The sequence below is a fragment of the Gadus chalcogrammus genome, chromosome 9 (genome assembly GCF_026213295.1).
Source record: "Gadus chalcogrammus isolate NIFS_2021 chromosome 9, NIFS_Gcha_1.0, whole genome shotgun sequence".
Lineage (NCBI taxonomy): Eukaryota > Metazoa > Chordata > Actinopteri > Gadiformes > Gadidae > Gadus > Gadus chalcogrammus.
In genome coordinates, this window is record NC_079420.1 from 15,034,022 (window position 1) to 15,059,637 (window position 25,616).

Sequence of the window (25,616 nt, forward strand, 5' to 3'; positions counted from 1 at the left end):
TTTATTGACTTTGTCTCTGCTGGGTGTAGGGTAATGGGTGAGGAGTTATGAATGTCAAATCCATTGGACAGCAAGCCGTAAACATAAATAACCTATGCTCTTGGAAACTAAAACAAATCGTGTTCCAAATCTCTTGTTTGGGTTTAAAACTACTACCGTACTCTGATAGAGATCAAAATAGAAAGATCAAAATGTCTATAAAATCTCGATCATTAACTTTTATAGTAATTTGTCATTCAAATCTTTATGGCAAATTAGGTTTTAAGACAAATTTATCTGGCTGAGTTATTGGGGAATGATCATAAGCAGGATACAATCAAGCAGATATAAACCTATCTCACGACAAGGGGTTTTAAGATGATTTTGAGACAGTGAGATAATGATTGCCTGAACAGAAAGCTAACCTAATCATTTGCTTTCTTATTCTTATGTTCATACATGATGTTTCATCTCACCTCATCAAATTGCAACGGTTATTAGATGTTTTTTTAGATTTTTTATTTGTTTTGCTATTTTTTATTGGTCATTTCTGTTGTTTTATGCATGTCCCTTGCTGTAAAACTCGTCATTGTAAATGAGGGAAACCTCGATGCCCTACGAGTGTAAATAAAGGTTTGAAATGAAAAAATACATGTAGAAGCCATATTTCACAGCTGGCAGTACATAAATGTTATTTTTCCCTTCCATTAAATCCAAACAGGCCCATGGATCCCTGCTCACGATCCTGCAGGGTCCTGCCAGACACAACTCAGCGATCGCATGTGAAACCAGAGCCGTCGCGGCGAGCACCCGCGGTTTACCTTGTAGAGCAGTGTGACCACCTGGCGCAGAGTCAGCCGGTGGAAGACGCACAGCTCATAGAGCGCCGACACCGCCAGCACCGTCACCCCCTGCTCCTTCCACAGCATGCTGCAGGCCGCCAGGCCCAGGCTCCCCAGGAGCCAGACGCCGGGGCCCCGGGGCCCCTCGCGGCCCCTGAGCCCGCAGTGGCGCACGTAACACAGCAGAGAGAGCAGAAAGAAGAGCGCGGCCCCCATGTCGGCGCGGCCCACCACGCCGGCCACCGCCTCGGTGTGGACGGGGTGCGAGGCGAACAGCAGCCCGGCCAGCAGGCTCCAGGGTCCCCGGCCCAGCAGCAGGCGGGCCAGCAGGGTGAAGAGGCCCGTCACTGCCCCGTGGAAGGCCACGTTGACCAGGTGGTAGCCCCGCGGGTCCAGCCCGCCCAGGGCGTGGTTCAGACGGAAGGACAGGGTGCACAGCGGGCGGTAGGACTTGTGGCTGCCGCTGTGCGTGAGGAGCGTGCCCCAGAAGTCGTCGTAGAATATGTTGGCCCAGGGGGTCTCGGGCAGCAGGTCCTGGTTGGTCTTGATCGCGCGGCTGGAATGAGACAAGTAAGACGGTTAGTCCTTTGAAACACGCGATACCACGTGGAAGCTAGGTGCGGAGAGTCAATGTAGACAGCAGGCTTCAGAATAACCCTCCCAAGCAAATGATCAATGTTGACCATGCCGGTTTTCTGCCGAACCATATCCTATTTCTAGAATGTGCTAAGTCTAAAGGTCAATTTACACCTGACGTGTAGCGAATAAAACATGCCAAAATGCAAAAGAAAATGACGAAACTGGAAAAACTATTCACCTGAGCCACAAGGCAAATTTTAGCGAAACAATGGAACCGTCAATCGCGTCGTGAAGACAAGCTTTTGCTCTGTCCTTTCACCAAAATATCCCTAATATTTAGAGGATTAAATTATTCTATTTGAGTTACCAATCAAAGTGTAAATTTGTGTAGCGAATGGTATAATGATAAATTGCTGTACATCCTTCATTACATGCATTACATTCATGTTTTGGCGACGTTAGTATTGGACCTTTCCCTGCTAGACATGTGTCTATAACCCTTTTGGAGAACTTGTGATACAACTGCACAAATTCTGGTTATCCATTATTCATGTCCCGCTGTGCAAGTAAACATTGCCTTGTAGCGTTGACTGCTACGTAGATTAAAGATCAATGTATATGTTACGTGATCATACAACATAGCGATAATTACAGGTCTATAATTGTAGTTCACCACTATGGATGCAATAAGAAGACTATGCGTTGAGTAACAGGTGATAACTTCTGCCCTGTCCAACAACATAAACATTGACCATGGTGACCATGACAAAGATACCTGAAAGATGGGTGAAACAAATTGATTCACTGGCTAGAGATGAAAAAAAATAATCAACCTAGATGCAAATACATTTTTTTTTTATTGGTTGCTTTCTAACAAAAACAATTTTGATGTGTATGTGTACAGTCTTGGTAAGCCTCCATATTTCTAATTAGTTCATATACAATCGCAGCGATGTTCAACATAAAAGGACGAAAAAAAGTGTTTATCATACAATCGTATAATCCATTGGCGGAACCAGCCCTTGCTCCTCCAGGGAGGAGAGAGACTTACAGCTATTCTTTGCCTGCGCGGGCTGAGCAGAAAGTATAGGTTGCAATAACAGATCCTGAGTTTGCCTTCAGCTTCCCTCGAGAGTGTGGTCAAGTGGCATTCTCACACAGAAAATCAGAGGGTGAGCTTCAAGATTTGAGCCTTTTCACCACTGTAGCCAAAGCTCTTACAGCTGTAGACTTAGGGATTAAGTAAGGGCACCACACCCTTAGCCGCAGTAGCATTCTAGGCACATAGCAGGAACAAAATGTGATAATACCATCTCTGCAATAAGCTAGTTGAAGCCTGTGATCCTGATGTCAAAATGGCCCGTTGATGTTAGTTTGCGGATGAGCCGTTTTTATTGAAAGGGGAGCAGGGAGAGAAGGGGAGCTAAAGGATGTGTGTCCTCTTAAGACGGGGTCCCCCAGCCAGGGCCAGGGGTATGCACTTCCTCGTGGTCCTCCAGACCCCGAGGACTTCACTCTACTGTCGGTCAAGGCCGGGTCCATTCACAACCGGACCCACCCCCGAGATTTACCACACAAGGGCATGTGCACCCTGGATGTGATATACTCCAAGAGGCCTCGGGGAGGGATGAGGTGAGGGGAGATTTCTGCTTTAACTACTCTCGTGATCGTCATGGCCCACAGCGTGCGCCGTGCAGTGACAGAGTGACACGTCTCGCCCGCGGGGAGTTACGAGGTGACGGTAGGTGCTGATGATGATGAGTGATAAAAGGATCACTCATCTGCCAGCAGCCTGGCAACAGCGGGATAGAGGTGTTATAATTAGAGAAGAGTGATGGATGAAGACATGACAAACGGGGGAACCACCAGGAGCACACGGATGTAATCATCTACCACGGCAGTGACCCTTAGCAGCACATGATTAGTTTCATGACAAACAGGTAGGTAAAGTGAAAGTCAATAATTGTCAAACAAATCAGAGGGTTATTTATTAGTTTTAACTAACCAACATGCAGAGCAATTAGTTCAGTATTGAACTGATTGCTTATTAAACACTTTCTTTTTATATTGCATTTTACCTTGTAAAAATACAAAAGGGAAAATGCTGTGAAACTGAGTGAAGTCAGACGGTCTAGAGAGGGAACAGGGATTACCCAGCCTCAAGAAATGACCAAGGAGAGACAGAGGTGGGTTTCAAAAGTGAGTTTTGTTCTGGATGAGAGAGAAAGTGAATGCTCTGAGGCGGTTGGCAGCACCACAGACATAATCAGCTGGGCTATAATAGAAAGGCCTTGGCTGTCAGTGAGCAGCAGATGATTGGGTTGCCGTGGCCTCTCAGGTCAGACTGGCAGGGACTGAGCCGCTTGCTTAGCTACACTCCATGACTCAGATGTGCCGGTATACTTTCTCCGGCCCATTTGTCAAATTAAATCTTCCTTTCACCGCAGGACGCTCACATAAGAGGCATTATGGTTCAATTACATCGCAGAGACATTTTGGAGACAAGTGCACTGTTTTTCCATTTCATCCCGTGGTGCCGCAGCCCGTCGGGGCAGCAGATACAATATATATTGTCTTAAAAACCCACAGCAGATATTGTTGGCAGTGCAACACAGGCATGCAGCGATGCCAGTCACTGTAAAGCCAACCATCGGTTACAGCCTTTCTGGATTCTGGGGTCACTGGGTATGTGATTTACCTCTTATTGTCTGTACATGTCACAGAGACAAGCCAGCACTGTGGTTGACAGGCGAGCATTTTGGGTGAAGATAAATGAATGTAGAGAAGGCGGAAAAGAAATGAGGAATATATAAAGCATAGTAACTTTTTCAACCCATCCAGCAACAGCTACTCAAGAGCCAGTGAACTGCATCCGCCCACCGTGGAACGACCACATGCGACCACATGACAGAGCCACCGGGACCATTACCAGGTCCTCCCAGGGTTGGTTCACCCACCGATCCCCTGCTTCACATGCTGCAGCCCCATCAGACCCTCCCTCCAGTCCCGGGCTCAACCCGCCCTTTGAGGGGAATATTGAATTTCTGTGGCCGGCCAGGGAGCTAGCGACAGAGGACCTCTCAGGGAACGGCAAACCTTTTCCAGCCGGGAGCACATTCCATGTGAGACCGCACGCTTGTGAGGAGCGGCTCGGGGGGGGGGGGGAAATCACAAGGCAGACGGCAGACAGTGAGCGGCCCCATGTCTTCCACTGTCTCATCAGTCTCTCCTTCATACCCTAATGCTCTGCTCCGTCCCGCCCAGCAGTCTAGATGCTTATCGTCGGGAACACAACAAACAAAGGCTCCTATTGGTTTTTTCATGTTCATCTGTAACATGGGTGTGTGCAGCAGTCATACGATTACTGTTGACATGTTTATGTACTCAAGTTCTGTACTACTATATCAAATTCTGAATTCGAGAATTTTTTTTCTCCACATTGCATTTGAGGAAATGTATTTAAAAAGAAAGACATAACCCTGAAATCTGTCTAGACTACAGTAGCCAGATATGAACGTCGTTGGTCCCAGCTGGAATTCTTATGGTTTACTCAGTATGTATGCACACAAGTTACATTATTACGGTATTACAGTATTAAGGACAATATTTTCAATTAAGTGTAAGTCGAGATTCCCCAAACACGCCTCGCAGGCGGTGTGCATATCGGACGCGTGCCTAACTGTGCGTACTCCCAATCCCCCTGCCGACGATCCGTTACTTCAGCACGTTTCACAAAAGGAAAGGCAACACTTCCAAAATAGCTCCTGGAAGCAGCGCAGCAGCCAGTGCCAGTATTTTAAAACATGCTGTTGACTACGTGGCTTCCTCGAGGAACATTTTAATTTTTCCAAGACATTGGTATACTTGTTCTCCATACAGATGATACAGTGGTGATTCACATTAGCCAACTTCTTTGGCATACCAAAATACTAAGGTCCACTACTATGGATGTGTGCTGGTTCTGACAGCAACTGGACCTCCTTGGCCCCGAAAGCATCCACAACCAAAGGCTGGAGGAACAGCCTGTTTCTAGCAGAGTATCCAACATCAGACCCCGGGAAATGGTTATGGAAGCCCAAAGAGAAATTTGATTGGTTTTCTGTCCCCATGTTGTCGTGGTAATGATGGGATGGAGGCCTTGGTACCGTGAAGGAGATGAGGTAGGGTATTGCCAAGGGAAATTGAAACCAGGATTCTTCCTCAACAGCACCGATATGAATTTGAGATGAGGCTGCCGTTGTATTCGGAAATTGGACGACGCATAAAATATGAGGCACTTGAAGTCAGAAATTGGAATTCATCATCGATAGCCCCTATTGTGTAGGTTTTCTGTAATAAAAGCTTAAACAATAGTTTTAAAATGTCATGCAACTTGAAACTGATAGGAAGAAAATCAAAGATAAAAAGACAACCTAGCATACGATAAAGGAGTCGAGCAAAACACTACAAAAAAAAAAGTTAACAATTTTAACAATAAAGCACAAAACATATTTTTGGAAAACACAAAGAGACACAAGGGTAGTAAACACCGGCCCTTTCAGGCAAGTTATTTTGTCAGAGTAATAGTTTCACAGCTTCTACATATTTGTCTCCAAAAACTAGCCGTTGGCATTTTATTTTTTTTGGGGTCCGGGGCTATGAATCCTGGACACAGACATGCAGGACCTCCTCGCTTCATGGTAATTAATGTAAGGCCGGAGCCCAGCAACACGAGATGCTAGTGATGAACAACTTGGGTAAAGGCCAGACACTTGGAAGATAGTGGGTGGGCCGGCTAAGGTTTTTGTCCATCATTCAATTTTATGTAATATTATTTGTATAAAAAGGTGACCAATCGTCAAATATTTCAGTCAACATATTTATAACATTTAACAAATGAGATATATTACGTTTTCAAGAAAGAAATTGTGTATTGTGTTGTGACCATGTAACGTGGGCCCTGTTAACACTAGAGAAATATCTAGGTTCCACTACACTTTTAAAGTCTAGATAGTTTCTAGCGGTAGATCTAGCGGTCAACCAGTTTACAAAACTTTGTTCACATTTGCTTTCAAACATCTCTTTACATCGCAATCTCAACCATTTTCAATTCGCAAAATGTAGAGAAAATGAGTGTCCACAGAACCGTGGAGCCTAAAAGCACAATGTAATAATAACACTGTGTCTAGCAACAGAAGCTAAAAAAACACAGTGAGAGCAGACCTTTGGTTGGGAGAACGGCAGGCTGCTCCAGCTCACTGTGCACGTCGGCCTGTGCCGCGGCATCATGGATAATCTCTTTGTGTTGTGGGGTCTCTGTATAGTCATCTCCTAACCAGCCAGTCCGGCCGGCCGACCGACAGACATCGAGCCAAACAAAGGCAGCCCGTGTTACCCTGCCAGTCAACCATCAAAACTCCATTAGGAAATAAGGATAAAAGGTCAAAATGACTGCAACTACAGCATCAATTGATGCAGAAGGCAATGGTTCACCTAGCCTGATGGTCAACACAGATTATTTTCTCGCCCATTTAAACTTTTTTGACAATGCTCTATCAGTTGTAAATATTTACACAATTATTTAAACGACAAATATTCTGCTTTCCTGCTTGGGTTTTAGTAAATGATTATGGTCATGGTTCTACTGAACTCCACGTGAGATGGTGGATTGCAGGGTCTCTGCAGAGCCGGTGATATACAGTGTGATTATTGCCCTCAATAAATCTGTCAACATGTTCCGTGCCGAGCCTGTGCAGCAACAAGCAGATAGGTCAACTCTGTTTTATGTAAGCTTCTTCTCGCATTCTCCATTTTATACACATGAATTAACTCACTGCTTCAACCTCCATCACCTTGTTCCACATACGGTTTCCATTTTATCATCCTACTGTCTCATTATCGCCAATCCGACTTTCTCATCTATTTTCTATGGTGGAAAACATGACAAAGTTCTGTTCCAGAACATCATCAGGAGGGATTAGTTCATTTGCTAACAGTAGGGCTACTGAGATCGCCCACAAACTGTTTTATTGACACACAGCCACTAATGCTTGGCAACGTCCGGAGACAATAAAAATGCCCAAAAGTTGAAATGTCGAAGAATTATCGCATTTGTGCTCGTTACATTGTCAATATGGAAAATATGTGCAACATTACAGTTGAATTAATCTATAACTTGCTGACCTAACCGCAGTTCTATAAGGCTATAATGAGCTGGGGTCAAACCCAGGGTTCAGGCTAGTTTCCGTCACAGCGGTGCCGTGTCTAATGCTGCAGCAGCCTGCTCTGTCTGGGGCCGCCCGCCCAGAACCCCCAACAACAGGAGACTCTTTGTCACGCCCTGACCTTTCAGACAAACAGCAATAAATTTGTTTGATTTGTTCCTCCTCTGCTGTTTACAAAGCTCTTCCGTCCCAAGGTCAGGCAGAGGAGCGAGTGGTGGGATTCTCTTGCGTGTGAGGACTTCTTGGCCCGGTCCATCCCGGGCCTGTTTTATCATTCGCTCCTTGGCAGATGCGCTGTTGACCCAGCAGAGTGTTCCGCTGATATGGTGGGCCAGTACCGCCAAATGGACGGGGCCAGTGGGGTCAGGGATGGGAAATCCACCAGAGGGCTGACCTACGCCACCCAGGAAGTGAGGAAGGGGGCCCGCCGACTCCTGCCCCCCCACCCCCCCCCTGCACATAAAAGGGGGGGGGGGGGCATTTTATGGGGGACAGCATCCCTGAAGGAAGACCCGGGATCATAGCACACCACCAACTAGCCTTAAGTCTCTGATGTTTACTGCAAGAAGGTTTAAGGGCAGAGTCTTTGAGGGGACCAGAGAAGCAGGAAGATGAAGAAATTTTCATAAAGTTATAACTTCCTCTTAACCTTAATTTTTCATATGTTCTTCAACACAGCGTGGTATAACTAGATAGCCTCAGGGCTAGCCTGTCTACACATACCAATGGTAAAATTTCAAGGAACAAGATTTGGATATTCGGCCTTGCTCCGGGTAATAATTGAAATAATGGAAAACTGCATCTGCCAATGGTATACCCTGAGGTGTTTTCTCAGTGGAGGTACAGGCACGTAACTCCAGGGTTGAAGTTGTTCACAGACTGGGGTTAAACCACCCAGTATGTGTAAGTGGTTCTGGGACATTGGGAGTGAGTAGAAGCTACTCACGAGGGCCAGGGCAAGCCGGTCACATTGAGGGAGGGCCATTTACCTCATGTATCATTGCAAACCGAGCCTACTGTTCTTGATTTAGGGTTGTCATGAGGTTAAAAGCAAGTTGTATACTAGTTACCGATTGTTAAACAAAAGATGTGTGCCATAAAAAAATGTAATCATACTAAACGACCAGCCATCCACTACAATAAATGACAAAACAAGTACAGTATATTTGACAAAGACTTTGTGTCCTTAAGTTCCTGGTAAATATAGTAGGACGTCACATACCTCCCTGCTGCAGATGTGGCGTGAGAATGCAGAGCCCGTTAATCCCACAACCATGTCGGAGAGGAACCCAAATAACCACTAACATGTCTTTAAACGCTTCGTCTTCCACATGGTGCCAATTAGCATTTTTGCTAAAGAGCTCATTTACGCATACAAAACTTTTACGGCCACCACATTGTACAAACCGCAAGGCCAGCGTGCTGAGTGGGTGAGCTTTTACTGCGTTGGGATTTCCTGTGCATCCCTTACCCATGTAGTTGAGGCATTTCCTCAACTAGATGAACCAACAGTAACACACCTTACACTACCAACAACCAAAAGGTTTGGTTTACAAAATCAATCAAATAAGGTGGACATCTATGTATTTGTTTGTTTGAGATGATCCCTTCTGGGTACATGAATCAAATGCTTTGATACTGCATTTCCTGTCCAGAGTATTTACATAATGATACCATTGGACATGGAGTCTGTTTGAAAGAAATTAAATAGTGGCACGTCAACATTTCCATGGAAAAAAGGTTTTCCTATTTATTTTATTACAATCCTGAGTAGTAAAGCTTGATGAGAAATTTTTGGAATAGTAGATTAACTTGAGTGTGTTTCTCGTGTTTAAAGGTTATAAATCCTTGAAGACTCAACAGAAGTTTAAGAAATTAGCATGGGCTACGAGATCAAAGAAAGTTGAACCAACATGCGTGTGACATCAAAATGCTTGCCCTGCATTTGGTAAATCCCATCATAAGCTCTACACATAAACAGCAGGATTTATGGGTGCCAAGTCAGCCTAAAGGAAAATGCGAAAGCACATTATATTTAGTAGAAGTTACAATATCAAAACCTCATGCTTAGAATAACATGTGGGTGCTGCATTTGCTCAAGCACAAAAAAAGGTTTCAGTTGGCCCAATTTTCACCAATCTTCGTGTAACCAGGTTTGCAAATACAAATGGTTAACCTCAACACCATCGTAAAACCGTACTTTTATAAATTGGCTACTGTTCTAATATTTTTCATGTGAAATCTTTCCAACATTGAAAAATAAATATGCTTTGTAATGCCAACCTGAGACATTCATTACCATACATCATTAACCTAACTGAACGGAAAAACCAACCGCACAACCTGAATCATCAAATATCTCCTTTCCTCGCTCTTTGCTTAAGCACATAGAGGTTGACGAGAGGGCTGCTTTCACCACATTTCTGGGATACTTGTTGGTGGCATATTGTCTTTGTGCGCGGATAACAAAAAAGAAAAGGAGTGGATGGGGGAAAACCAGCTCCCAGTTTGTGGGGGACAAAAGGGGACAGGCAGGGCTCAGGCCAAGCAGAGCTCGGGCAGAGCTGGATGCACAGCCAAGACAAAGAGCCCAGAGGACCACTCTATAGGCTGCAGATGGAGAAGAGGCACAGCCGGGCCTGTGCCCATGCTCACAGAGGCCCTGCCTTAAAAGAGGCCACTGGAGCACAACCATGTGTGGTCCATTATCACACCCACAAGCAGGGCTCCACGCCCCCTTCAATTGGAAGACGGATGCCCCCTTGCTGATTGCCTAAACCCTGGCAAAGAAAGGCCCCCAGGAACAAAAGGCTGTAGCCCAGGAGAGAATGAAAGAGAGGGGAAGGGGGGGGGTGAGGGATGGGGGCTTGGCAAAAGGCTCGTAGGACCATGCTAGCTTGGGCTTTGGACTTCCTCTTCTCTGCCGAATCACAATGGAAGTGACAGGTGTTAAAGGAAGGACCCATGAGGAAGAGAAGAGCTGACCGGAGGATCAGGAGCGAGGAGATGGAAGGGTCACTGGACACCGGATCTGGATGACTGACTGAAGGAATGGGTGACGCGGCGTTCGACAGCCAATGGTTTGTTGTTCTCCAAGGGAGCGCCAGATGAATCGATGTCATACATTTGGGTTGGCTTGTTTATTGAACGAGCACACAATGGAAGCCCGCCAAGTAAACACATTCATGTTGAAATGGTAAACAGCCCCAGAAAGCAGTGTTGTCAGGCTGGCTGCTATTGTTGATGTTGTTCATGCTCAACCAAGCCTGAAACACATTCACCCTCGGAGTCATCTGTTGTGCAACAGTGAGACGGCAGTATTTGTTCACTCCTCGTATGCAGTAAAGCAACAGCAATCTTTTTGGATCAGGCGCCCATCTCCTCATCCCATATCTGATCCAACTGCACACACTGCTGTCCCGTGCGGCATGGCGGCCTAGAAAGACCCCCACGTCCTCAGATGAACACCATGGAGTGGAGTTAAACCCTACGCCCTGCAGCACAAACAGTCCTGTGTGTGTATGTGCGTCAGGCCTGTCCGCAACATTTCCAGGTCAGCAGCCAGCAGGGAGCGAGCGAGACCCGGAGGCTAACTGAAAGGACACCTCCCTGAATAATGAGGGACTGTAATAAATGGCCTCTCCGGTTCTATAGCGGGCCACAGAGCACCTTCTGGAGGGAACCGGGATCTGGGATCAGCAGGAGGAGCACGAGGAAGGAAGGAGTGCGTTAGCATTAACGTCATCCCCCTTAACGTCGCCCTTTCTGTCACCTCCTCCTGGAGGGACCGGCGCAGGAGAAGGAGGTCAGGCTGATTATGCAACCTACCCCGGAGCGGCCCATCTGCTGGGAGAGGCAGGAGAGCACGGCGGGGAGGGGGCCAACAGGGTCTGCAACTTGCTCAGCCGACACACCACGTTCATAAGTTACTAGTGTTACTAGTCACCCAAGTGGGTGCTACATATTGGTGGTGGTTAGTGAGGTCCCCCCCTTCACTTTAGTCGTCTTTTGAGTGTTATTAATTCTTCATGTTTAACCTCTGTCTTATAACTTTATGCTCTGTAAGGTGACCTTGAGTGTCTTGAAAGGCGCCCTTTAAATAAAATTATTATTATTATTATTATTATTAGTGTTGATGGCATATTTGAAAGGAGAAGACCTTTCAAATAAACCTACAACACAGCCATTTGTAAACACAGTGCAAGCCTTATTGATTTAAAAAGGCAGTAGGAGAGCGTTCTCTGGAGCGATGGGACCACAATGGAAGTAAGCCTTCAGGCTTTATCGTGTCATCCCTGACTATTTGTATTTTAAAGTATGACACAGAGTGCTGTTCATATTTGATATCAAAATGGTGAAATAAAAATCAATCAATCAATCAATCAATGCCAGGTCTGTATTTCAGACCTGGCATTAAACATCTTTGAACACCTAGCAAGGAGGGGATCCTTATCACACGTTATTCAAACACCACCTCCCTGTTTGTTATATCAACAGAGAGTGGGTCGTGGCTAAACAGTGCTGGGTCATCCTGGAGAACTGATTCAGAAAGAGTCAAGACTGGGTTAAGGAGGCTTAGGGTATAGTGTAGTTACGTGGTACATTCATGCTGCTTCCTCAACAGGTTAATCTGGAACTGAAGAGACGAGACAGGGTAACCAATGGAGACATTGGATTTTTAAATCCTGATGCAGATTGTGTAAGGACAGCCACTGAAGGCCGCGCTGGGTGTGTTTGATTTATCTCAATAGTTAAACCACGGAACAACAATACATGGTAAACAGGACGCTGAATCGCATCTTGTTGAATCGCAATGGCTGTGACCACCCAAGTTAAGCATCCTAGAGAACCTTGGAAAATTGCCGCCATGCTGCAGTTGAAATCGAAGTTCAAGTTTGTGACTAGAATAGGGATTACGGTACAACAAAAAGGCTAATAGGTACTAGGAAGGGCATGCCTAGAGGAAAACATCACTATATCACCATTTTTTAACAGAACGTCCAACATAATTTTAAAAAGAGGCTGTATCTGTTTCCTACAATGGTCATCTGGTTATATATAGAAGATATTTATGTATTCTATTGACTAAATATCTCTATGTTCACACTCAGTATATAGTATTTGTCTGCCAATGTATTTTTAAAGAGCCTGGGATATAGCTTATCACACCTTGAAAGCAAGTTGTTTTAAACAAGGGGAATACAGTTATTAGTTCCACCCATCTCCTCCACTCACCATGGATACACTCCCATCTCACCACACCGTAAGACAATCCAGACACAAACCTCAAGACCAGATCAAAGCTGTTTAGGCTGAGCTGGCCAGAAATACCACTAGGAGGTGAAAGTTGGTCCCTGAGCATTTATCCCTGTAATGGACTGTCATAAGAGGCATGTGTGCCTGAGCACACACACACACACACACACACACACACACACACACACACACACACACACACACACACACACACACACACACACACACACACACACACACACACACACACACACACACACACACTAATGTCTAAGCATACTCTGGGGAGCAGCGTGTTATTGCAGTCGGCGCTGTTCACCACAGTTGTTGCTCCGTTCAGTGAAAACAGTTGTGCAGTGGATAGGCGCAATAGAGCTACAGCCGTTCTATACGGTGTATCAGAATCAACACTTAATCAACACAAAAATCATGAATTGTGCCGACACATTATTAAAATACCAATTAGTGACACAAGAGTATATTAGGTCTACTGCCTGCATGCAGGACATACATCATTGAAATGACTGCAGCCAAATTCATTTTTGCTAACTTTCAAATGAAAAATGTACCAGTGCATCATTACATTATAAATAATCCTACTAGCCCGTCCTCCAGGATCAAATCACATGCACATGTCATCACGGCAGTGGAGTGGAGAGGCAGCGCTGATGAATTTATACCACTCTCTCCAATAATCCCTTATCCTAGAAGCAGGGCATTCTGGGTAATGCCTGGGGGTTGGGATTGTATCATCAGCTCACTTCTCATCAGTCTGTTAAGGGAATCCACTAGACACCCGACAGCGAACCAAGGCTCACGCCTCCTGACACCCACCCACCCCCCCCCTCCCCCCCTCCCTCACGACACACTCCCCCCCCCCCCCCCCAGCAGCACGCCAGGAACAAAGAGGGACCACACTGACCTACAAACCACATCCCCCGCAGGAACTACTCACACTACGCACTCCAATCTGATTCCATTAAGCGTCAGCTGGGAGAACAGTCAGGAGGCGCGCCGGAGAGACTAGGGAGAAGTCCCTCTTCCCAGCCGAGAGACGTTATTGTTTAACAAGCGACGAACAACTAAAAATGACGGGGCGGATCATTTGGCGGGATTGGAAACTCTGTTGTGATTAGATGGCATGTGGATGGCATATCTGAAAGGAGAAGAACTTTCAAATAAACCTACACCACGCAGCCATTTGTAAACACAGTGCAAGCCTTACTGATTAAAAAGGCAGGAGAGCGCTCTGTGAAGCGGTTGAGAATCTCTGGATTGCGCATACCAGGGAATCACTGCTGATCCAGGTCATCTCAATTTGGCACCATGTTCAATAATTAATCCTCAGAAATCAATCGGTTTCTCATTTAATCTGCTGCTTTTGTTGTCATACTTTCATTTGCTTGATTTGCTGCAACCCACTTAGTTAGTGTACTGTAACAAGGCCAATATCTCTTCCTCGTTACAGTACACTAATGAGCAGCAAGGGCTGTGATTGGTCCCCTTACTAAAACCTGACGCAGAACCATAAAGGTTCACGACTGCGTCGAAGCGTCTGCGTGGTCATTGCGTTGCTTGAACATGGGACCATAATCAGCCCTTTAGAGAGGAAGGAAGCCTCAACCCAGCGAAGGAACAGAAGGGAGACTAAGTCAAAGAGTCATCTGCTAATAAACTGGGAAGTACCATTGAGGAGGTAAAACGCTGTACAGAAGCAAGGATGCAAAAATGGGCTTCATTTGTGGATATAACCCTAATTATGTGGTCATCTCCTCTATGCATTCATAAATATGTCTTCTTTGCTCATACATAATCTAGTGTACTAATTTGAATGTATGATAAGTCTAGTTCCATATATTCTTATATAATATATCTATGAAATATTTTATACTTTGTATTATAACATCAATATAATTACATACATTTCAAACTTTGTAAATTAAAAGATGCATAAGCATTAAACAATATAAAAACAATGTTGATAAATTCCTGCTTGCAATGAGTTGATGTGAATTGATTATGGTTACCAGAACTCATTATTGCAACCAACCTGCAGACTTCAGTGGATCTAGTGAATCCATTGATCGCAGGTGGAATGGAGACGAGAAGTGGGAGGTTGAGCGGGTGATAATGAGTCATTGTGATCTCCAGCGTGCCGCTTGCCCCAGCCTGCCTCACTGATCCCCAGATGTACTTCATTAAGAGCGAACCGGCAGTGGTAAAGGAGAAGAGAGAGAAAATGACTGGACCAGCCTATATTAGACAATTTCCTGACCTCTTTCACCCAAGATAAGTGAAGCTAATTTATTTTAAGAATTTACCCAGGGGAGCTAATTTTATATATATATATATATATAAAAAAACACACATAGGAGATAGGCTGGTGTAGTGTTTAGAAACGAAAAGTCCAAATCAGATGCCCAATGTAGGCAGTATATTCTTAAGTAAGTAAGAATAAAAGTGCAGGTTCCTTTGGATAAACGCATCCATGCTAAATGACCAAGTTATTCCCATGATACATCAAACAAAAAAGGTATTCACTTGTAGCATGACTGGTTGATGATTGGTTTCAGTCCTATAAAGTCCAGAAGCCTAACACCTGGCGTATGAGAGTGCATTCATCTCCATGTGTGCTGCTCCCTTATACCTCACATACACCACCAAAAGACTCCAAACACATTCTCCCCTCTGTTCGCACGCCGCAACTCAGATAATCAATTTGAGGACTTTCTTGTCCTCTGGCGCCGTTTTGCACGCCGTCTGACAAATGACTTGGTCGCCGTTGCAGCCTACACCGCCTGAGGTAGATTGAGTCGATGGCGGGACGGGAACAGAGTGCTTTGTTAAGGTGTGATGGATACGCCGTCTCCCTGCAGCCGCACCATGTTTTACTTAGCTGCATCAACAGCATCCAAATTCCTCAGCGTGTCCTCGGGATGTTCCCGGATTAAGCGTGTAAAAGACAAGATCCCATGTGGAGACTATTTTCCTTCTTCTTTTACTTTGGGAAACGTTTGTATTTTTTACACCATTTCTTTTTTGGATCAAAAAAAAAAAAAAGTACAGACGGGCGTCAGTGAACAGAAATTATCAGACGATCACAGGTGGGAGTTCTCTGCCGAGCTATGTCAGTGCAGAGGCATCCTAGGAGTGCGTACTTGGAGCTTAGTAGATATTAAGTATTCCAGTCACGCAAACTAGGTTAAAACGAAACACACAGCGCACCGCACACATTGAGCAGAGCTCAGCAGCCAGGGGCGCAGGGTCTGGCAACGGGAGGGGATAATCTGAGAACACCGTTTAGCACTAGTAAGTGACAACTGGCAAAAGAAATAAGAGACAGACACAGAGAGACAGACAGAGAGAAATCTTCTCATGGACGGCCAAAGGAAGTAAGGTAGAGAGCTGGATGTTGGAGAGAAGAGAGAGTACTATGTTCAACCACTGGCCAACACACAAATGTAGGTCTTCAATGAGACATTCATGCATGTTTTTTGAGGAAACCCCTTGGGATTTCTCAAAAGTGGGGTGTAGGAGAGGTACGGTCTGAAGCCAGGCCTCTACAGCAGAGGTGTGCTCCTACTCTTTATGAGCTGGGAAGCAGGATATTATTCCCGTCCAACTCCTCCATGCACCTTTCCTAAGTGCTGAGAATGATGTCTGAATGCCAAGAAAAATACAAGGATATGGATTTTTACGACTTGCTAAGTGTTCATGCAATTGACCAATCCCCTTTGTTGGCCGGGGTGCACGCCGTTGGAAGGCGGTGCTGTTGTCGTGCATAACTTTGTGTTTCATAAGCAGAAAGTATTTGCCAGCGTGATATTACATGTACTCGGTCATTCACAGCGCATCAATCAACATGGTGTTTGAAATGTTCAAGCGGTCCGAGGGGGTGTTTTCTGAGAAGTGTCCCGTGTCAGGGTCCGCACCACAGGCAGCACCACAATAACATCTTAATTATGACGTTGAGGTGTTCAACCCAACCGTTTGCAGCTTCAATAACCTCCCCAGAGCCAACATGGTATCAGAACGCCATGTCATCACAAATCACCAGCCATCGCTCCAGAACACACTTCAAAAGCCCGGGACGCGGTGAGCCGCACTGTCAATAATCAGTAAAGATAATGACCCATGTGCCTTGAATATGATCCTGTATGGCATCACCAGTTATAAAGAGTCAGCCTGTGGCTCGACCATTTCAAATAAAACAGATTTTTGATTGATGGATCGCCGCTTATGAACATATTGAAAGCACCACTCAATACCTTGGCTGTTCATGGCTTCATATTCTTCTTTGTGCATTCTGACCTCCATATCACATCATCATCTGACACAACTCACTCAACGATATCATTTGTATGTTTGAAACACACATTGAACTTCTATTTTATAGAAATAGTTTATCATAGTATATATTTAGATGGCCATTTATTTTCTTCTATAAATTGTGGAAAGATAACCCAAAAGTCTTGTTTTCTTAATTCTCCTAGTTCTGATTGTCTTTATGCTCAAGGGTCTCAGCCCCCCCAGACCCTGCACTAGACATCACCATGCCGGGGTTCCTGCATGGTCCTCGCCTGCTCCGTAGGGGGTCTCTAGAAAATCAATTAGCGCTTGGTCGCTCACTGCGGGAGGCCAACCCCGCCCCCCCCCCCCGCTGTGCCCTTCTCATCCTCACTAATCGTACAGAACATATGGTTCTAGACTCAACCGAGTGCAGACCTGAATCCCTTTCTTGCTGCATGACAGACAGACGAACAGACATAAGAAGAGCTGCTTCCACTATTGCAAAGTGCCTCTACAAACTAGTGTTTACTGAAGAACAAAATGTAGCAATGGTTTTACCTGTGTGGGGAGGCAGTTGAGGCATGCCATTTCCACACACGTGTTGGAGAGAGAAAAGAGAGAAGATGAGAGTTACCATGATGAACACAAAGGGACCCCTGTAGGGATGGGACACAGTCAATAGTACCCTGCATGTTCACTGAGTGAAGCCATGACTCATGGAACCAGTTAGGGTTCTTCCACAGTCATTATGTCAATTTGTTTAGCCTCCTTTGTACACCCGTGTGGCCGTGAGGACACGAACAACCCTCCCTTTTTACCCTTCAAACCTTACAAGTTAACTTATTCAATAGCTTTCTAAACTGACATTTGCTTCTAATTTTATACTGGCAACAAACGATGAAGTCACTGACTGAAAATGTTTTCCAAAGTGCTTCAGAAGACAGTAATGCCTTATGCTGCCACATTGAGAGCCCACTTAATTCTAGTTTTTAAAGTGAATTAGATATCTGATTTAATAGCCAAACCTAGCTAGCAGAAATGGCACTCTGCCATGAAATAATACAGTTTAACATGTAACAAAGTATTTCCACAGCTTAGAACCTTGGTCGAATGAAGGTGTGGTTTTAAGGGCTGGCCACAGCACGAGCATGCTAGAGGAGACATCACAGCTTAAGGGCATCCCCATATGACATTTCAGACAGCTATTCGCGACTGACCGGACGAAAGTGTAATGGTAGCTGCATCGTTCTCAGTCGCCAGTTGGGCCAACACATTTTGAATATCGAATGCACTTAGATTTATGTTTGGCCTGTAATGTAGATGGCAAATTTGTTGAGATCTTAATGACTTAATGGGACTAAAGAGTGGGGAGGTCAGCCTTGTACAACCTGCGAGAAGGCCTTGGAGAAGGTTAAGCCACATATGGATTCAGCCGGTCAGCCCAACAGAATTGAGGCGAAAATCTGTTAGACTTGTGAGGAATAAGACCCAACACAAGTGGAGACAGCAAGTCCACGCCGAAAAACAGTATTTCCCTCATGTTGGAGAAGTCTTGAAAAGAGAGAATGAAAGAAAACGTGTCCTTCATCCAGCTCTGACATGGCTCATAATCCAAACCATAATCCATAATCCATGTTTGGTCAATTCATCCATTCGTTGTAGTAATTACGTCCATTCAGCATTCGAGCCATTTCTTAGAAATACCAGAAATACATAAATGCTTGAATCCTTCTTAAACAAGTGGGAGAAAGAAAAGCCATACAAGAGGTTTAAGAGCTTCAGACTGGGAAAATTATTTGAGGTCTTAATCTAGCTCCGAAGGCAGGGGGGTCTGGGATCACCCCCAGGGAGTCCACACACACACACACACACACACACACACACACACACACACACACACACACACACACACACACACACACACACACACACACACACACACACACACACACACACACACACACACACACACACACAAATCTGCAAATAACAAAAAGAGATTTAGTGGTATTTGTCTGCCTCATTATCTTGCATCTTTCAAGCTGCAGGCCTAGAATGGAGAAAGCAATGACATTCAGTGCCTTCCAATGACTCCATAAGCAACTAACTTTACGGTCAGTGTGCAGCGAATTATACCTTGGATATAGATTAAGGAACGTGTGCATTCCAACACACACACACACACACACTTTTGTGGCCTGGCGTAGAGCTGACCCACTAGGGTGATAGGTGGAGCTGGTGTGGGGGTCAGCCTTGGACCTCTGGGTCTATCGGTCATTCTTCAAGGTCCTCGGAGCCAGCACCCTACTCCACCCTGTTTTACATCCTGGTATCAAAGGCCCCTGCTGAGAGCTCTTTAAACAGGGAACGAGTCATGTTAATCAATCATCTGTGAGACTGTTCCTTCCTTCAGGAGAACCTCCAGCCTCTGTGGAAGTTCCTTTGAGAACGACTCTTCGGAGCAGCTCTTTTCTCCATTAATCAAAAAGCAGAAATGTATTCATGAGAAAAAACCGGGACAACATCTAATAGCAGCCATGGGATCATTCATAGATCATTCATAATGATGATGATGTGTTTATGGCAAACCGTTACTTACTCAGACAGTGGATTGTAAAGTGATTAGGCTTTGGCAATAGGCTGGCCAATTGACCATCTAAACTCCAAGTGTTTCTAAAGAAAGCCTGTATTATAACGAATGGTATTGGTACTAGAGAAAGCCATGTAAAAACACAACTTGAGTCTCCCATAGCAGGCTAATTAGAAAGAGAATATCATCTTGTTACCGAAAATTACAATATGAACGATTCATTTTCTGTTCAGTGGTAAAAAACAAAAAGAAAATCTCCAAATATCCAATTTCCTTTCTATTTAATGCACAGAATCTTACAAACAAAGGCCAAACAGTGGTTTTTCAAGGATGCTTACTATAGAGAAGGATGATTCAGAACAGTACCCAGTAATAGGAGCAAGGCTGGGGCTGAAAAAAAAGACACCGCCACATGGGTTAGAGAACCTTTCATGTTGAGCATCCATTCTACTCTTCCACATTTACATTGCAGCTATACTAGCTGTCTGTTGTGCAGCTGTGGGGGATTGTCCAGAGCCCCTTAAACACAAGCTCACTCCACACAAAGAAAAAGTAGATTTTTGAGCAGAAGGATTACTACCTCTTCTGCTGATGTTGAAACATCACCGCAAATTAAGCACCCATTGAGAATGCAAACATCGCAGTGGGGGTCTTTGCCAACTCATCTGTTGCTTGCGACAAGTAAAATCAATCATTTAACTCCCATTTACAATGCCTTGCCATGATAGAGTATGATATAGTTGACCTTCCTGCACTTCGCTGATCTCTCTGTCAGACGCATGCAAGAGGTCCAAGTGTGCTCTTTCATTGCTGAGTGCTGGGATGGGGGTTCAAGGGCTCCAGTCTTTACACAAACATAAATTAAAAGGTCTCGGGGAGTTTGGGCAGGTACCAGGCTGGTGTATGGTCGGACATACTGTTCACGAGTGATGGAAGCATGGATGTGTTAGCAGGCAAAAGACTGCATTGGTCCACTCTTCATCATCAACATAGGGACAGGGGGAATACATCCGTGGTAACCAAACAGGAACCGATCACTATGCCACAGAATTATTCCATTAATAAAGATCAATGATCTCAAAATGAGCCGCTGACGGACCCATTATCATAAGTGATGATGGACGCTGTAGATGAGGACCACGATGAAGGACGGCAACCAAAACTTTCAGGAAAGTGTGATGCTATTTTGTCGCTAAACAACAGCAGTTCCCCCTGGGGAGCGACTGGTGTCGAATGTCACTTCCTGTTGTACTGCAGCTGTCGCCTAGAATCACCCTCACATCCGTCAGGAAAACCAACAGTGACATACACGCACACAGGCAACGTACCATTAAAAGATCAGTCCAAGTTACTAGAGCAAATGAATTACAGCCCAACATAGCCAGCGATGACAATAAGCTGCTGGGCTAGACCTAAGGCGACGCGAAAAGCACTGACTTAAAGCCATTTGAATTGTAGCACAGAGCGGGGTGTGGAGGGTTGAGGTTGGTTTGATTCCCGACCACGTTTGAAGAATGATTATGGTCTTTGTTCTCGAACCACAGCCTTTTACGGCAGTCAATCGCCTGAAGAAAAACAAAGCTGGGAAGTGGGAACCCATTGGACTTGAATTGTTTTTTAATTACGGCAACGCTGATGTTTCTACCATGTGGTGCCAGGGAGAACCACAAGCGCTACACGCCACGGCGCTTGTGTCCTGGCCACCTGGGACATCTGGTCCGGTAGCGAGCCCTACTCACGTCAAAAACGCTATAGGAACTGGAGGCCAACGAGTTCGAAGACACAACAATGAGTTGCCACTTCAGCCTTTCATTCAAATGATGCTCAGACATAATAAAGAGCAATGGAAGGATGAAGGGCAAGTAGAAAGGCTTATTTTGATCAATGCACAATTCATAGCCAATCTATCAAACTCTGTGCATTTGGTATTTAATATTCAGTTTTACTTGCAATTCCAGTTATTGTATGAGGAAATCTTTTCTAATTTTTGCTCCGAAACTTTGGCGAAATGCAACGGAGAAGAAATGGAAGGGAAAAAATTTGGTTTTGTGGTATTTATTCCCAAGGGTTTAATCAAGTCTCCGAAAGGTAAGCCTATATCAATAAAGGCATCGAACACAGCCATTTTCCAGTGAACAGTATTCCATCTCCTGACTAGTTCTCTCTTGGATTAGATATTTATTTTTCTTGAGAGCACATATATGAGGTCTCATTATTCTGTCAATGAGGCTGACAACCCCTCTCTTGAGCTCCGTAAACCTTGGGGGCCGGCGAAGAAAAACAGTTGGGCGCACTTCTCCGAAGCAAAACTTCCTTGTCCGACCAAAATAAACCTCGGCTTAGTGTGTGAGGGTGTCTGCGTGGGTGTGAGTGTCCCTCTCTGTTTAAGGGGGGGGGGGGGGGACCTCTTGGCAGGACGTCAGCAGGGGAAAGTGTTACTCATATGAAGGTCACACATGAGGGTAATGATCAGGCCCAGAAGCACCGGGGGTCGATGCTAAGCCAAAATAAACTGCTGAAATCAAAGCTCTAAAGCATCATGATCCTATCACGCTCTCATTGGTGCGGCTTCTTTCATCACCGAACAAACAAACGACGGAGAGAGAGACACCAAGCCAGAGAGAGAAAGAGAGCGAGAGACCTGGCTGCATCTGTGAAAGCCAATACAAGCCAAGCTGTTCTCCATCTGTAGAAGTGTCAGACCTGTCACCCTCCTGGAGCCATGACAAGTAGAATTAGAAGCAGTCAATTTACACCAAATGTGATTGGGTTTAGTGTAACGCTAATGTGGCATTCGGCACTCCCAAACACCCACCCTAAAGCACAAGCAGCAGATGAACTGGAACAAAATGACTTGATGCATTTCTGCATATTCATCCTGTTTAACAGCGTGGAACTAGAAAGATCCGAGCAGAGGGGCACAGTAGCATGCCGTCGCCAGCTCTAACAGCAATGACTTAACCTACAAACATCTACAGTTTCATTCTTTCATATCCCACACAAGCGCAATGAGAAGCCCCCCCAGGGCAGGGATTACAGCACTGGAGCAGGTCCAGCAGCTACCCTCTCAGTTGCTATTCGCCGGGAAGCCTGAGGTCACTTCCAAGTGTGTTTTATAATTTTATAGTGGGAGCGTGCACGAGTGTGTGTGTGCTTGTGTGTCTGTGTCTGTGTGTGTGTTCAAACCGGGGGGCATATTGTTCACTCGACTTAACTATTTAGTTTAGTCGGGAACACCAGGAACTTAACTGACCCCAGGATCTCTGTTCACTGAATTACAGAGAACGATGCCTTTGAGCAAACACTCCTCATTTATCACCCACAATAATTACACATGTAAATGTATAATGTGTGAAAAAGGCCAACATTTCAGTGCTGCCTAATAGGCCTTGCCTCATACATAAAGGTAATAAGCATATGAATAGTTTACACAAGGGTAGGATTAGTTATAGACCAAGACAATTATTCTGAAGAATTCCACTCAATGTCTGTGCAGACTCTTGGCAGATGACGGAGCACTGAATCCATCTTCTATTCTGGCGGGGCATGGACTCAGGATATCATTATTCCACACCCTAAACAACCAAAAGCCAGCAGGTCATGTTGGCATATCCATAATACAATACAGCTTGGTTGCCCACATTACCCCCAATGGTCTTCCCGTTGCAATAGTCCAGCATGCCAACCAGAGCACGTATCCCCAGAATGATCTGACCCCATTAGCTGTGACCGGCTGGTCCATAAGGCTGAACTGTTCTACGTTGGTTTTTTGCCCTGCTCAAAAAACATTGAACACTGGGTCTGGCCTCTTTGTCAGAGGCCAAAACAACCACAGCTTAATTCCCCTACTATTCAGAGACAAACAGCCTTGTTTGTGTGGTTCATTTCAGTGAATGGACCACACAAACCCTTCCTCCAATGGACAAAGCCCGTTCCTCAACGAGCCAACTGGTGTCATAACCTGATTAGAGAGGGCCAGGGTTCCCGGTCAGAGACCAAGGCCACAGAGCAGCCAAGGCCCTGACTGAAAAAGGCCAGACTATAGCCTTCTGCTCTGATATAGGGGGACAGGGCTTTTCTTCTAATGGCCTGGGCTTCTCTGCTTACCACACCACTTACTCACCCCCTCGTACCCAAAGCGCTGTTAATCCCATTAATATGAAGAGGAGCTCCAGAAAGCTGCTGAGACCGGCCAGGCAACTGCTTAAGATCCATCATCCAACATTAGCCCCAGAAACCCAAGCCCTTGTCTAGACCCATTAAGGACTTAGCCTGACAGAATCAAACCATGGGAGACCCGTGTCTAATCTCATCATAGGTAGATGGCCCGCAACAAACATTGAGCGAGGTGCAGCACTCAGTGGTCAATAGCACATTTACACATGCACAGAAAAAGTGATGCATGGAATCCCTGGACTTCAGGGATACCAATGCTTTCAACACAATATTGAGCATGATTATTTGTGAATGTTTTCCAAAGCAATACGGACCGCGAAACTCATTCCCGAGCAGCAAATCTTTTCTATTCATATTTATTTCCACATAAGGCAAATGGGGTCTTGTGAGCATGACTATTTCTACCGATAAGGTGGTCACATGATGCCTTGTAGGGATAAGTTGTTTGCAGTTAATTACATTTCCTAGCGAGAAGATGACCGATATCTAAAATTAGGGTGGTATGAGGAAGAAAAAAAAAAGAATCAACCGATTTCTAATCAGCATTCTAACAACTCCAATGCTTCCTCCAGCATGACGCAGCTGACCTGCTGCCTACGTGAGGCCAGTCTCCACACAGCATGTGGGTGATTAGCAGTGCTGATTAGCGCAGCTTTGAGCCAGCTCCCCCTGGCCAGGCCATGAACAACAGGCTCTTTCATCTAACAGTGGCCATTGTGGCACGCCAGGCCCGAGTGTCATAGCATACCACACATGACGGAAATGTCACGAGGAGAAGAAAATGCAAACCGGCCTATCTAATTTCAACTCCTTGCAACTACCAATCTCCGTCTGACCATTTGGATATCGACTAAGCCATCTCTGATAGTTTTATGGAAGTAGAGAGCATAATGTATATATTATGTATCTAAGAAACATTAGTCTAGACACCATCTGGATCATAGCGGTTATGGGTATCTGGTGACAGCCGACACACATGCATGTTGTAATTATCGGTATGTGTTGGACTGGGAGCTGCACATTATTTTTTAAATACATGTCAAATATGTGTTGATATCGTACATAAATACAATATGTTAATATATTGCAGTACGATTTAGATAGTAAACAAGATTCAGGGTAATGGCATATATAATTTAAAATTAAAATATGTATTCACATATTGTTAGAGGCATCTTTTAAAATCACAAGATGCCTTCAAAATCACAAGATGCTTTCGTTTTCATCCAAATGCTTCTTTTCCAAGACTCCTGATTCATCTTGATTTGTTTATGTGTATAATGTCAAGTCAATGCCGCTATAAATGCCGACAGTATTCATGAATGTTGCAGATCTTGTAGAGAATAGTGTATCGTCCAAGAGAGTAGCTTGCAGAGTTATATTGTATGGTTTCCCTTTTCAATTGTATAAAATATACTGTAGTGTCTGCGAGAGTAGCTTGGAGAGAGTTTTATTGCATGGTTTTACTATGAAATTTGTATATAAAGATACTGCCGAAGTCGTATTATCACAATGTTTGAGTTTTAACATAAAAATCATCCTAACAAACAGAATGTATTTTAAATGATCGTATTTGCTAAGCGCTGCCAAGTGTTGCCAAGGTTTAGATTTTATTGTACCTCATAAACGAGTGGCCCAGATGAAATGTGCAAAAGAAGATGGCTAAATAGCAAACATATGGTACGGAGGTTTTTTTAATAC

At 44.8% G+C, this 25,616-nt stretch overlaps 1 protein-coding gene across 1 annotated transcript in view; it reads right to left on the minus strand.

The window, feature by feature from the left end:
* Positions 1-25,616, minus strand: part of tmtc2b (transmembrane O-mannosyltransferase targeting cadherins 2b) — a 69,741-nt gene that overhangs the window by 39,329 nt on the left and 4,796 nt on the right. The window contains exon 2 of the mRNA XM_056598222.1: positions 801-1,377. Coding sequence (XP_056454197.1) covers positions 801-1,377 — 577 coding nt within the window. The remainder of the gene's footprint in view (positions 1-800; positions 1,378-25,616) is intronic.